We start from the raw sequence: 13,909 nt of genomic DNA, 5'->3' as shown, positions 1-13,909 counted from the left end.
ATATAGATAGTATCCCATAGCCCGACATATACCTCTTAATCTCACCTCAACTCAACATTATCCTTATAAGTCCAAAACTATCTACCTACTTTCCCAATAACATTTAATTGCTGCAAGTTCATTATGACAATGGGTGCGTTTGAATAGCAAGGTGTCCCTCGATCACAAACAAGCTAACTATAGATAGCTGCTTCTCAAATTCCTTCAAAGGCTGTCACCGGCTATAATGTTGGCGAAATCAAGGCTAAAGGAGCCTTCAGCTCCGAAATCACGTTCGCCAAGGCCGGCTTGTCTCTGTCGGACATCATCAACTCCCAGTACCCGCAGAGCTTGGAGATGATGGAGCGCCCTGGAATGCAGCTCAAATATCTTCCCACCCGTTTTGATGAAGTCACCGGTAAGCTCCTCACCGGCGGAGCCTATCTATTCGACAAGTGGGAAGAAGCTGTCGACTATAGCCATTGGACGACCAATGAGTATACAATTGATGAGGAAGGAACAAAGTTCTGGAGCCAGTCGGCGTTTGATTCACCTGTGCGCTTTGCTTGGAAAGTCATTGGTGCTTATAATTTCGCCCCTATCGAGCATCATGCTATTGGACACTTCAAGCGCTGGTCTTATACCTCCAATAATATCGAGGCTTATCTGCATGAGGTTTATCCTCAAATCAAATCTATTGCAGAAGCCCAGGGGGCAGTTGCTGTTTGGTTGATGCATCAACCTGAGGATAAGATGATCGCCATCCAGCTGGCATATCGCAAACCTGCTGTAGGGGTTTCTCTCAACGACTATCTGGTTCAAGTCAAGCAGAAATCTGGTTTTGACCGGGTGTTGGCAACGAAGCTTACAGCGTTAGTAGAGTTTGATCGTGTCAGTATCCTTTTGACCATATGGCTCCCCCTTTCTCTGGCAAAGGGTGGAGCCGACCATACAGTCCCGAACTACTCAGTGGTTCCAGCCATTCAGACAGGTACTGCCTAGTTAATAGGTTACTTGGCGGCAAACGGATGAGAGGCCATAATGGAGGACAAGAATATAACAATACTTATTGCACTCCAATGCTGAGGATATCGGCATCAACTGTCTTACCTAGTTCAAACCGTTCATATAGCTGATACAAACGCCCGTTGGCTCGACTTACTTTGCTACATCAGAAGTCTAACTGTGTTCGGGAATTAGAAGCGATGTTCTGTTAAGCATGAATAAGAATCACTGTAATTCCCAGTCACGTGTGCTCGGACTAGCTCACGAGCATAGCACGGGCTCCCTGAGCCTTACTTATTTCTTTATATTGATAACATTGCGACATAATGTGTGCGATAAGCAAGTGCTCCAAAAGTCTCTCATTCTCCAACATTTTTATTCAATCAGATACCGGGTCCTTCTCAATGACCCATCACGTAGCACGTCACACTCTTCAAATGAGACCAGAATGCATCTTGCACTCCAAGCGCTTGAAAATAACCCAAAAACAAGTTTTCAACGTGCCGCAAGTACCTGCAAAGTTAACCGCTTAGCCTTACGTCGCTAACATGGCACTCAATCGCAACGTAATACTTTCCAAAAGTTATGAGGACTATCTAATCTAGAAGAATATACTATAGCTCAATCTGCTCTTGACCTAGCTTCACGAGGGTTCTCCTTCGCAACTGCTTTTTGCGGAAGAAATAGCCAATTCCCTGGGGGCTGACCGCGATGCATCACCTGTCGGCAATCGCTAGGGTTATAACCTCATAAAGCAATAACTAGGGCTAAAAACCTATTTATATAAGAAATATAACTACTAGAGAGTTAAATATAATAATTCTACTATTATTTATAGATAGTTTAAGATTATAAAAGATATTATTATAAAATATAGTAATATATATAATAAGTAAATATTATACTTTTTTTAATATTTTAAATAGAAATTAATATAAAAATATAATAAACTATTTAATTAATTAAAATTACTTTTTATATTTTTCCCTAAATGCCTTAATTACTACTTAATAGGTCTTAATATTATATCTAGTCTTACTGTATTTTTTATAGTGCTTTTCTTTAAGTATTATTTATAAATAATTAATTATAAATTAGCTATTAAAATAGAGAATTTTACTTAAATTTTAAAGCTAAATTATTTAAAGCTTAATTAAATAGCTAATTAATTAAAAATAATTATAACTTTATATTAAGTATTATTTATAAATAATTTATTATAAATTAATTATTAAAATAAAAAATTTTATTTAAATTTTAAAGCTAAATTATTTAAAACTTAATTAAATAGCTAATTAGTTAAAAATAATTTTAACTTTAAGAATTATTAAAAAGTAATAAGCTTAATATTATTTACTAAAATAGCTAATTTTATTTAAATTTTAAATTTAAATTAAATAAATTTAACTTAAGCTGCTAATTAATTAAAATTAACTTTAACTTTATACTTAAAGTTAGCTAGTAGTAGCTTAAAGTTAATATAATATAAAGGAAAAAGGACTTTAATTAATAGAGAAAAATAATAAGACTGCTTTTCTTTTTTCTTTTTAATATTAAAATATAAAAGGTAATATTAAATATATAATATTATATTTTAATTATTTATTATATATAATATAATATTATATCTTTTATTTAATTATATAAGGGTATTAAAGTCGCCGAACCTTCGCAGAAGGCTTAGGCCCCTTATATATAGATATATGGCACAGTTATAGCATATTATGCTATAACTGCTTGATCTTTTAATCTATTAGGAAAGTGCAGTATGCTACCTATACTCTTATAATTGTTATGGCATAATATGGGTCTTCTGGCTGTGCGAAGGTCGTCAGTTCGATTCCTCGTCGAAGGGTCGCTGAGACCTATAATCGCATTAGGCTTACGTCAGGCTTATAAGGCAGTGTGCAGTTGCCTGCTGCAGCTAGCCTTAAGGGTTAATATCTGTTATGTGCTTTAGGCCTTAAAGTAGGGCCTAGTAGTGACTAGAGGTGCTAAGTGCGTTAAGATAAGCTATCTGGCTATAATATGGGCTTAGTCTTAGGGGGCAGACTGTACTGTAAGACCTCTGTAACGACTTGGGACGTGTCGCTATTAGAAGGAGGGCAATTGTAAGGGTATTGAAGTCGCCGAACCTTCGCAGAAGGCTTGGGCCCCTTATATACGGATGTGTGGCACAGTTACGGCACATTGTGCCATAACTGCTTGATCTTTTGGTCTATTGGGAAAGTGCAGCATGCCACCTGTACTCTTACAATAAGTTAATTAATAACTTAAATATAGCTACCTACTAATACTGCTTAAAGCGCTATTTATCCTCTAGATCTAATAGCAGTAGCATTATTAATATTAGCTCCTGCTTTAATCTCTGACTTTAATGTTGCGCGCACCTGCGTTGTCTTTAAAGGCTCCTGTACAATTATTTTATCCCCAAGCTCAAAGTCCTCCGATGTCAGGGCGAGACCGAATTTAATAACATCGAATGTTTTATCCTCGTCTTCGCGGTTCCAAGTCGCATCCTTGTATATAATAACAAGGCCGTGATAGACCAGGGCTCCCGGGTACCTGTGGGACGTTACTAAGCCGGGAAGCTTGCCCTGAGCCTTTCGTGCAGCTGCATATTCGGGATCCTTATAAGCCCTGCTGGCCTCTCGGACCTGTTCAAATATATCGCCACGAGCCTTGAGTTCCTCGCGATAGTGTTAAGTACAGTTGTCGTTACTTCCCCCGGGATGCAGAACATCTCGAATCGAAAGGGGCCATAAAGACCGTCTATTACATCTCGCCAGAAGGCCCTCAGGTCAAGTTCATCTAGATTAAAATCCGGATGAACAAAATAGAAGCATAAGCTTGGAAGGGGCGGTAAGACCCGATGTTTCTGGCCAGACCAAAATGTCTCAGCTGGTCGGCTTGCATGATCTTTGAAGTCGATAAAGTGTATCTTAGCAGCATCTGCCTTTGATTTAGTCATTTTGGGTGCTGTTGATCTGATAGTTGATTGCTGTAAATCTCGATTGGTTAAGTTGCGTTGTCGAGGAATAGTAATAAGGCGTTGGGTGCATTTTATAAGTATGCCTGATCACATGACAAGAGGAACAGAGAACGCTTTGGCCACTGTTAATAAGAGAAAATATCATTAAAGTTTCCAATTTGCGCTTCTCTTCCCTGTTCGTTCAATTGCGTCTATCATGTTATCCACCGCATCCACCGCATCCTCTTTGCTGAACGCATCCGGCCAACCGTGTTTTCGAAACAACTGTCTGAGATATTGTTTATCAAGATTCGTCGGAAACTGCTCGCTTTCTTCACAAACTTCTTCAAGGCTGATTGTACGTTCTGGTTCTGGAACACCCCACGTGTCGATAATAGGTCTGTTCGGAAGTCCAATAAGCTCCAACCTCCGGTACATGTCCTTCAACGAGTCGAAATAATGTTGTATGGGATGATCGCCTTCGTAGACGCCAATTTGTTCTTGGATGATTTCTCCATCTCTAGCATTCAGGCATAAGCCAATAGTGCCTTGCTCACTGCCAAGAGATATGAGAAAGACATGCTTTGGATCAATCTCGCCTTCCATCCCCCAGTACTCGTCATCAAATTCGTATTCCTCGACAGCGTTCTCGAAGTCCTCACGGGTAAAAGTCGTATAGTCCAGCAAGGTTGACCCACGATGGATGTGGATCTTTGTTCGCTGGTCAAAATACGGGAGATGTCGCAAGACTTCGATCGTGTGATCGGCCTTGAAGTGAGCGCAGAACTCTGGTGTCAAATGAGGCCAGCCCTCACGAGGAGGCACTTTCAAGTCATTTTTGTCGAAATGCAAGGTCGTCAGAAAGTTGTAGAAGTCTAGGAACTGTCCTTTGATCTCTTGGGGATTACATGGCGTAGGCTCTTCGATGCTCTCACAATCAGAGTCTGATGACTCGTTCGAGTGGGTAGACATTCCTGTTTTTCACGGGTGTTTTCAATGTTTGTGATTTTAGAAAGAATGAGATGTGATGCACATTAAGCCTGTGGTAGCTGGGGCAAGTGAGGTATTTATTATCCTGTGTTCTGGCGGTGGTTGGACGCCCGTATGCAGTCTTCCAATTAGCCATGAGTTTACTTTAACCCCCTCGGGGGCCCACAACATTCACATCGATCGAATCGCGCAACCAACCAGGATAAAGTACATCTACCTTACGTAAGGTAATGCAAAGTTGCGCAAATATAATATCACGATGTAAGAATGATATGGCGTGTGGTGTATAGTGGCTTAGTATCATGATTGGCTCCACTGAGTCTACCGTTCGCCGTAGAGAAATGTCGATAAATTATGCCGATTCTCTACATACCACTGATGCTCATATAGATCTATCTCTGCCAATCGCTCTATATACTCAAGCAGCTACACAGACCCAGTACTTCGCCCACAATGCAGCACAACCTGATCCAATGGATGGATTCCATTTATAAAGGTTAGCCCACGAGATCTTGTAGTAATTCTGAATAGAGGCACATGTAGTAGTTGACTGGACAAGGTGAAACTTCTTGCAGCCCTTGACCATATTTTTCTGGATAGGCGAAGGTGTCTGTACAACACCAGGCGTGGTTGGGCTTGGTTTAGGCTTCTGGCCTATAACCCCAATGCACACATTGTAGCCAGCCCAGAGCCCATTGCAAGACTTATCGATAGCAGTGTTCCATTTCAGAAAGTCTGACATATCAAGCTTATAGTAAGACTCAATTGAGGAACAGGTTGTGGTCTTGGAAACAAGGTGGAATTTATTGCATGAGCTGGTCATGCCACTCTGGATAGGCAAAGGTGTTTCGATACCATTGTTTCCAGTCGTAGGGGTGGGTGTCCAGCCTGGAACGCTTACGCAAACGTGATATCCAGCCATCAGGTATTGGCACTTGTCTCCAACGGATGGATTCCACTTGTAGAAAGTGGTAAAGGGAAGGCTGTAGTACTTCTCTATTGAGCTACAGGTTGTTGTTTTCGAGACAAGATGGTACTTGTTGCAATTTTTAGCAATGCCACCCTGGACCGGTGAAGGTACATTGCCTGTTGCTGAAGGCTTCGCGGTGGTTGTAGGCTTGGTAGGTGTGCTTGGTTTATGGTCTATAGTCGAGACACAGGCCCACGCATTGGCCCATAGTCCAGTACAACCGGTTTCGATCGAGGGATTCCATTTCAGGAACTCAGCGCCCGTAATGGAATATTTGGATGTGATGTAGGCACAGCCTTCGCCAGACTTGATAAAGTGAAATTTGTTGCAGTTATTGACGATGATAAGCTGTGTGGGCTCGGGTGTAGTTATGCTGCAAATTACAAATTAGCAAGCGGCAATCAAGTCAAAATAGCTGGCTGTGGCCTACCTGTTGGAAGGTTTGGTGGGTGAAGGTGCTGGTGAGTCGCCACCTGGGACATAGTCAAGTGCCATGATACATGCCCATGCGTCAGCCCAAAGAAACGAGCAGCCGTCTTGAACACTGGGATTCCATTCCACGATCTTGGCAATAGGAATCTTATACTTCGCAGCAATTGCAGCGCAAGTCTCGCCTTTCGCAACAAGGTGGAATTTTTTGCAGTTGTCGACTATCTCAAGCTGCAGGGGCTGAGGAGTCTGGACGCCTGTTATAGTTGTAAGCTCTGAGCATCGTTCAGTGTGTGTGGTATCACCTACCATTGGAGGGTTTGACTGATGTATTCTGTGTAGGCTTCGTCGCGCTCGACTTGGTGGGAGTTCCAGGCTGGGGTTCAGGGACTGTTTCGAACAATGCTTCGACACAGTAGGACTTAGCCAAAGTCAGTCCACCACATTTGGCCGTGATGGAAGGATTCTAAATGAGCATATCAGTCATTTTCTTACCTTCACCTTCAGCTAGAATTACTCACCCATCGCCGGAACTGCTCAATGGTGATCGAGTTATGCTTCAGCAGATCGTCACAAGTTGTAGGCGTATCCATGTCAAACCACCAAGTGCAGTGTGCTGAGGTATTCGGATCGTAGGGGTAGCCTGGTGCAGTATCCCGACGAGAGTGGCGGTCGATAACTGCACCATTGCCTGCCTGCAGAAACGCAGCAAAGGCCAAGAGATGGGCGAGGTGTTTCATGGTTTAATGTAAGGTAGAAAGGATGTGTCCCTCGTTCAAAAAGGTTGACTTAGTCGCATCGCAGCGCCCTTTTTGAACTCTTGGAGTAACAGAGATTCGAGCTAAACTTCGTGTCTTCCGTTCGCTGTTTCTTGGCGCAGATGTTGGTAATTTGATCACTGAGGGATATATTTCGCAACCTCTGCAGCCTGCATGGCCCTTGTAGTATGAAAAACTACATGGCCCCTTGCATCGTTGCTTTCCGCTTCAATGTTTAACGGAACATGGCTATGGTCCTTCTGGTCCGACCAAAAGGTCATTTAGCCTATGTCACCAGGTAACACGATGGCAGCAGAAGGAGATTGCATCGCCATTATTGCCTCTTGCTCATGAAGGCAGGTATCTCATCGAGCCGTCGTATCACTCCTTAACTGTTGGTTGTTAGTTGAGAGCTGCCACCGTTAAGGTGGCGTCAGGCTCTTCCGTCTACAAAACTCTGATTGGTCTGTGGAGAAGTCCACTGGTCAGGGGCCAAGACTTTCACAGAAAAGTCCGGCCTACACCAATTATTTTCTACCAACGGTAAAGGTTCTGGAGAAGCTTAAAAAACGTGGCTGTTGGTTGTGACCTGCAGGGCTTTGTCTGTAGTAGCCTACACGTTTGACATCTCTAAGAAGGACGCGGAGCCTAGCATGTCACTCGGCTGCTTAGCTCGAAGACCCTTTCGGTTAAAAAGAATGGGTATGCCGGGATCATCGTACGTAAACAGAAAGACAAGATAAATGTATCCCGACATCCCTCTATGGCGCTTGAGCAGTGAAGACTCTAATGTGGCTGATGAGGTAAGGAAGTCGGCTCAAAGGACGTTTCAACCCCCGTTTCTCAAGACTGTTACAAAGTCCCACGAGAATCATTTTGGGAAATTTCCACAGTATCTTAGGATAGCCAAGGGGCAAAGTATCATAAAAGGCGCATTTGACTTTCTGTAGTTATCGCTGGGCCGCATCTTCTTACTCTGGACGTACAAACCTCCGCAAGATGACATCGTCTATCTAGCTGATCTTAATCCCTGTCCTTTCAAGGCCTGTTGTAGTAACTGGGGGTTCTGCGGCGTCTTTCCTGGTCACTGTAAGATCAATGCCCCTAAGGATGGCGGACCTGGTTCAAAGAACCCAGATGCTCAAAACACCTGTGTCTCAAGCTGCAACAACCAGATCATAGTCAACGGTGGCGCACCGAGCCAGTACGGTAGGGTCGGCTATTATGAGGCCTATGGGATGAAGCGGGATTGCCTCTGGCTTAAAGCCAAGAATGCTAATACTGACGGGTCTTATACGCATATTCATTAGGCCTTTATTTCAATCGATCCACTTAGCTGGAGACCTTACGTGGGTGAGGGTAAAAGCCAGTGGAATGCAGTCAAAAACCTCAAAGCGAAGAAGATAGTTTCGCTTGGTGGCTGGGCAGACTCAACTGAACCGGGCAAGGACAACATTCTTCGTGAAGCGATTATCACCAATCGCGAGAAGTTCGCAACAAACCTTGCCCAATTTGCCAAGGACGAGGGTCTTGATGGTGTTGATATCGATTGGGAATATCCTGGTGTAAGTACCATCCACTGCGCCTTTGGACAAGCTAACAATTGCGACAGGCCCCCGATATTGAAGTTGGCGGCACAGTCATCGGCAAGAAGACTGACGGTCTCAACTATTTGAGATTTCTTACGGTATTGAAAGACAAAATGCCAGCTGGCAAGACTGTCTCAATTGCTACTCCGGCCTCCTACTGGTATCTCAAGGCTTTTCCGATTGACAAAATCGCTGAAGTCATTGACTATATTGTATACATGTCTTATGATCTGCATGGGCAGTGGGACTACGGCAATCCCAATGCTTATGACATGTGTGAATCTGGGAGATGTATTCGAAGCCACGGTGAGTCTATCCTCGAGATAGTATTGTCTGTTCATTGATCATGTGAGCTAACTATTGTCCTATAGTCAATATGACCGAAACCAAGAATGCACTATCCATGAGTAAGTTCTCCGTTCATAACCCTCGGCAGGATCTTTTCGCTGACTCCCCGATCTAGTCACCAAGGCTGGTGTGCCCAACAGGAATATTTTTGTTGGTGAGTCTAGCTATGGAATATCATTTCACATGGCCAAGGACGGGTGCTGGGAACCTATGTGCGAATTCACCGGCACCAGGATTGAGTCGGACGCTATGCCAGGCAGGTGCACGAAGACTGGAGGTTACCTGGCATATGCTGAGATAATGGAGATCGTGAACGAGAAATCTGGTGCCAAGTTATTCTATGACAAGAGCTCTCAGTCAGACGTTATGCTCTACAAAGGTACGCGCCTCTTACACTTCGTTGTGAAGCGACCACTAACACGGCTAGGTGATTATGTCAGTTACATGACGCCGAAGACGAAGATTTCTCGCCGAGATGTATGGAAGAACCTGAACTTTGCTGGCAGTATTGATTGGGCAGTCGACCTCCAAGAATTCACCGCGGATGACTTCAACGCTCCTCCTGACCGACCCGAATCCGGTACAGGTTGTATTGCTGGTAACGACAACACGATCGACTCGGCTGACCTATGCTTCTTCTCTTGTAACTACGGCTTCTGTCCCTCGTCTTTGTGTACTTGTTACGAGAAGGGCCCAGTTAAGAAGTTGCCAGGCAAGACAATGCAAGGAGAATTTATATCCCATGACTTGATCAGCGTGGATATGAATCGCCTTTGCAAGTTTGCTTGCAAGTATGAGTACTGCCCCGAGGATGTTTGCACAAGAGCAGTAGTCGGATATAACGACGACGATGAGGAGGAGGATGACAACAATGACGCCGAGTACACCGGTCCTATGGTTGGCGACCCCAAGTATATCGATACCGGAGAAATCAGGGAGGGTCACAAGTCCACCTGCTTCAATTACAAAGGTTTGAACGGACCTCCGGGTAACATGGATACTTGCAAGGCTTATTGCAAGCCTGTCATGGATGCAGCTGAAGAGGAGGGCAGGCTTACAAACTATGGTTGTGTTGTGTGGTCTCCCATTGATAAGCCCATCGAATGGAAGAAGGTTCCTGGAAGTGATCTGGAGATTGCCGCAGGCGAGTGCAGTTGTGACAATTGGCTGATTAATGAACTCGCCGAGTTTGTCATTGATGCGCTGCCCATCATTGGTCAGGTACGTTATTTCCGACATCTTCCTCGGCTTCTTCTTTCATGCCTTGAAACATGGCTAATCTTGAACAGATCGGATGCTTCCTACTCATGTCATCTTTGAAGTTGATATTGGATATCGGACTTTCACTTTTCGCTCCAGGTAGAGCTCTGAGCGCTGGTGTCGGTAAGCCATTGTCCATTTCTTTTACTTCCAGTGTATCCCTTTACATCTAGATTGTCCTAACATACAACTCAGACATGGCTCTCACTGCCGCAGAAATGGTCAACTATATTTACCCTGATGGTGAGAACCCGCAAGGTGCATGGGAGTGGTGGCTGAGCCCTTGTGGTGGAAGCGACCTCGTGCCAGACGAGTTCAAGCAGATCTTCGACATCCTTGGTGAAGTCCCTGCCGGTCGGTCCAAGTTCAAGGAGCCCAAGAAGATCAAGAAGAGCAGTGGTAAGAAGGGTGATGACGGCAATTCTACTGACCGTTCCGCTCCTCGACCGAACAACGGAGGATCCAAAGGTCAGGGTGCTGGTAAGGGCGGCGGAAAAGCACCAGCGAAACCTCCTCCCGCCAACAGCAACAATAAGAAGAAGCGCAGAGTTCCAGCCAAACAGTCAACCCGCCATCTGGGTCGGCTCAAGAACACTCTTCGACTCAAGAGTTGCGATACGAATGACGAGACTCAGGTCACCGATATGGTTGTCACAACTATGACCTACGAGGCAAACGCTAAGCCGACAGTGTGGACAACAGCCTGCGATCCGGCGAACGCTCAAGAGTGCTATCATTACAGCTCGGCGAACTCTGTCAACCCCAAGTGGGCAACGATCGAGTGTCCCCAGGAGGCCGCCACCACAGCTCACCGGTTTGAAGGCAAAGCCGTTGGAGCTTGGACTAACGAGCACAAAGGCGAAGGCTGGAAGGACGCCTCACATCGTACCTACAAGAAACAGTGCGAGAGAGACGAGTGGCCTCCAGCCTACCTTTTGGCCAAGAATGCACCAGAATTCACACTCGGCGGGACGAAAGGCGGTCAACGAATTCGGTGGATTCCGTCGAGTGACAACCAGGGAGCTGCTAAACACTGGAAAGGAGTTTGCATGAAGCATGCCGTCAATCACCTATCTCTCAACGATTGGTCGGACAAGGTAAACAATGGTACGAAGGGACCAACGGTCAATCAAAAGAACAATTACGAGGTAACCGAGCTGTCCATAGACGTGGACGTGAGACCTGAGTTCAGTCTCCGGTTCCGGCACAAGGCTCCCAAGGACGATGGACTTTGGGATAATGGATGCTGACCGCGAAGCGCTGCGAAGGATGATCCTGGGTTTGCTTTGTTGGGGATTGACGAATGGTACGACAAGCACAAGAGTCTGCCGAAATGGGATTATACGGATGAGTATAAAAAGGGGACAAATAGTGACTGAACGCACGTGATTGGGATGGCCATTTACGCTATTGTCTTAGGGTTAAGGTAAGGTTAATATTAACTATCTATACTATCTGCCTAGTTGCTTTTCTAATAATTATATATAGTATAAGGAAAAAGATAATAACTATAGCTATAGGGAAAAATAATTATAGAAAATAGAGAAAAATAGAAAAAATAAAGCTAATAGGTTTTTAAAGTAAGAAAAATAAGCTAATTATAAGGTAAAAAAATAAAATTAAAAATAAAATTTTAAGAAAATATATATATAAAGTCTTAATAAAATTAAACTTAAAGAATTAATATAATAAATATAATTTTTAAAAAATAAATTAATTTATATTAAGTTTATATTAATAAATATATAAAGTATTTTTATTAAGTAATTATAAAATATTAAATTTTTTAATAATAAATAAATTAAATTAAATATATTTAAATAAAAAAGTCTTATTAATAGTTAATAAGTTAATTATATTAATTAATATTTAATTAAATATATATATATTTTAAAGGTTTTTACTTAACTAGTAAAATTATTTAAAAATTAAAGCTAATTTTAAAGGATTAATATTAATTTTAATATTTTAATATTAATTATATTAAGTAATTATATTAAGTAATTAAAAGAGAAATATAAAATTATATATTATAATTAAGTTAAATTATTATATTATAATATAATATTTTCCCTTTTTTATAAGGGTATTAAAGTCGCTAAACCTTTACAGAAGGCTTAGGCCCCTTATATATAGATATATAGTATAGTTATAGCATATTATACTATAACTGCTTAATCTTTTAGTCTATTAAGAAAGTGCAGTATACTATATATACTCTTATAATTATTATAGCATAATATAGGTCTTCTAGCTATATAAAGGTTATCAGTTTAATTCCTTATTAAAAGGTCGCTAAGACCTATAATTATATTAGGCTTATATTAAGCTTATAAGGCAGTATGCAGTTACCTGCTGCAGCTAGCCTTAAGGGTTAATATCTATTATATGCTTTAGGCCTTAAAGTGGGGCCTAGTAGTAACTAGAGGTGCTAAGTGCATTAAGATAAGCTATCTGGCTATAATATAGGCTTAGTCTTAGGGGGCAGACTGTATTATAAGACCTCTATAATAACTTAAGATGTATTGCTATTAGAAGGAGGGTAATTATAAGGGTATTAAAGTTACTGAACCTTTACAGAAGGCTTAGGCCCCTTATATATAGATATATAGTATAGTTATAGTATATTATATTATAACTGCTTAATCTTTTAATTTATTAAGAAAGTGCAGTATATTACCTATACTCTTATATTTTTAAGCTTTATTTTTAAAGTTTAGCTTTTTATTTATTATTAATTAATTTTAATTAGTTTAATTTAAACTTATAATTTTACTTTAAGATATTTATTAATTATATAATAAAAATAAAATAAAAATCTATTAAAAATTATTATACTTTTTTAATTATTATTTTATTATTTAATATTAAAATTATATTATATTTTTAATTATATAAATTATAATTTAATTAATTAATATATTTTTAATTTTAAAATATTTAATTATTATAATAAGTCTTATATAAAAGCTAATTATTTTTATAATAGTTATAATTTATTTTTATTAATAAATAAGTAAGTTTTTATAGTTTATTTTAATAGTTTAATATTAATATAATACTAGCTTATTAGCTTATTAATAAAAAGTAATATTTAAAGAAAAATAAAAAAGCTATTAAAAAGGAATTAATTTATTTTTAATTTAAATTCTTTTATATTTATAATAAAATAAATATTAAGTTTTATAAAATAATTTATTTAAAGTATTAATACTATTAAATAAAAATAAAAAAAATATATAATTTATTAAAATTTAAATTTAATAAATAAATAAAAAATAGAAAAAAAGCTATATTAAAATTAGCTATATTTAATAGTAAGTTTTAAAATTAATTTATTATTATAAAGTAATTTATTTTTAAATTTTTAAATTTTAATTTATATTTTAAAAAAAAAAATTTTAATATTATTAATAAAAGTTCTTTAAAAATTATTAAGTATTAATTAAGTATTTTAATAAGTTTTATATAATTTTATTTTTAAGTAATTTCTTTATTTTATAAAATATTTTATTTATTTATTTATTTAATTTATTTATTTATTTATATTTAAAATATTATAATAAGCTAATAATGAAGTTTTAAATAAAATATAAATACTTATTAATAC

At 39.9% G+C, this 13,909-nt stretch overlaps 5 protein-coding genes across 5 annotated transcripts; 2 read left to right on the top strand and 3 right to left on the bottom strand.

Moving 5' to 3' along the window:
* Positions 1-123: 123 nt before the first annotated feature.
* Positions 124-1,123, top strand: FGSG_06432 (uncharacterized protein; the record flags this gene model as incomplete). The annotated part of the gene is made up of 2 exons (XM_011327728.1): positions 124-133; positions 188-1,123. The coding sequence occupies 2 exons, from the start codon at positions 124-126 to the stop codon at positions 979-981; spliced, it is 804 nt and encodes a 267-aa protein (XP_011326030.1). The 3' UTR covers positions 982-1,123.
* A 1,636-nt stretch (positions 1,124-2,759) lies between these two features.
* On the bottom strand, positions 2,760-3,955 carry FGSG_06431 (uncharacterized protein; the record flags this gene model as incomplete). Its single annotated transcript, XM_011327727.1, has 5 exons — positions 2,760-2,849; positions 3,169-3,227; positions 3,276-3,303; positions 3,375-3,674; positions 3,707-3,955. The coding sequence occupies 5 exons, from the start codon at positions 3,953-3,955 to the stop codon at positions 2,760-2,762; spliced, it is 726 nt and encodes a 241-aa protein (XP_011326029.1).
* Positions 3,956-4,120: 165 nt separating this feature from the next.
* Positions 4,121-4,927, bottom strand: FGSG_12919 (uncharacterized protein; the record flags this gene model as incomplete). Its single annotated transcript, XM_011327726.1, has 1 exon — positions 4,121-4,927. One exon carries the CDS (start codon positions 4,925-4,927, stop codon positions 4,121-4,123), a length of 807 nt encoding a protein of 268 aa, XP_011326028.1.
* A 436-nt stretch (positions 4,928-5,363) lies between these two features.
* On the bottom strand, positions 5,364-7,084 carry FGSG_12918 (uncharacterized protein; the record flags this gene model as incomplete). The annotated part of the gene is made up of 4 exons (XM_011327725.1): positions 5,364-6,288; positions 6,346-6,601; positions 6,654-6,810; positions 6,866-7,084. The coding sequence occupies 4 exons, from the start codon at positions 7,082-7,084 to the stop codon at positions 5,364-5,366; spliced, it is 1,557 nt and encodes a 518-aa protein (XP_011326027.1).
* Positions 7,085-8,804: 1,720 nt separating this feature from the next.
* FGSG_06429 (uncharacterized protein) lies at positions 8,805-11,549 on the top strand (the record flags this gene model as incomplete). The annotated part of the gene is made up of 5 exons (XM_011327724.1): positions 8,805-8,997; positions 9,063-9,098; positions 9,155-10,260; positions 10,329-10,422; positions 10,516-11,549. The coding sequence occupies 5 exons, from the start codon at positions 8,805-8,807 to the stop codon at positions 11,547-11,549; spliced, it is 2,463 nt and encodes an 820-aa protein (XP_011326026.1).
* Positions 11,550-13,909: the final 2,360 nt, after the last annotated feature.

Source organism: Fusarium graminearum, chromosome 4 (genome assembly GCF_000240135.3).
Source record: "Fusarium graminearum PH-1 chromosome 4, whole genome shotgun sequence".
Taxonomy (NCBI): domain Eukaryota; kingdom Fungi; phylum Ascomycota; class Sordariomycetes; order Hypocreales; family Nectriaceae; genus Fusarium; species Fusarium graminearum.
This window is presented reverse-complemented; position numbering and strand designations above follow the sequence as displayed.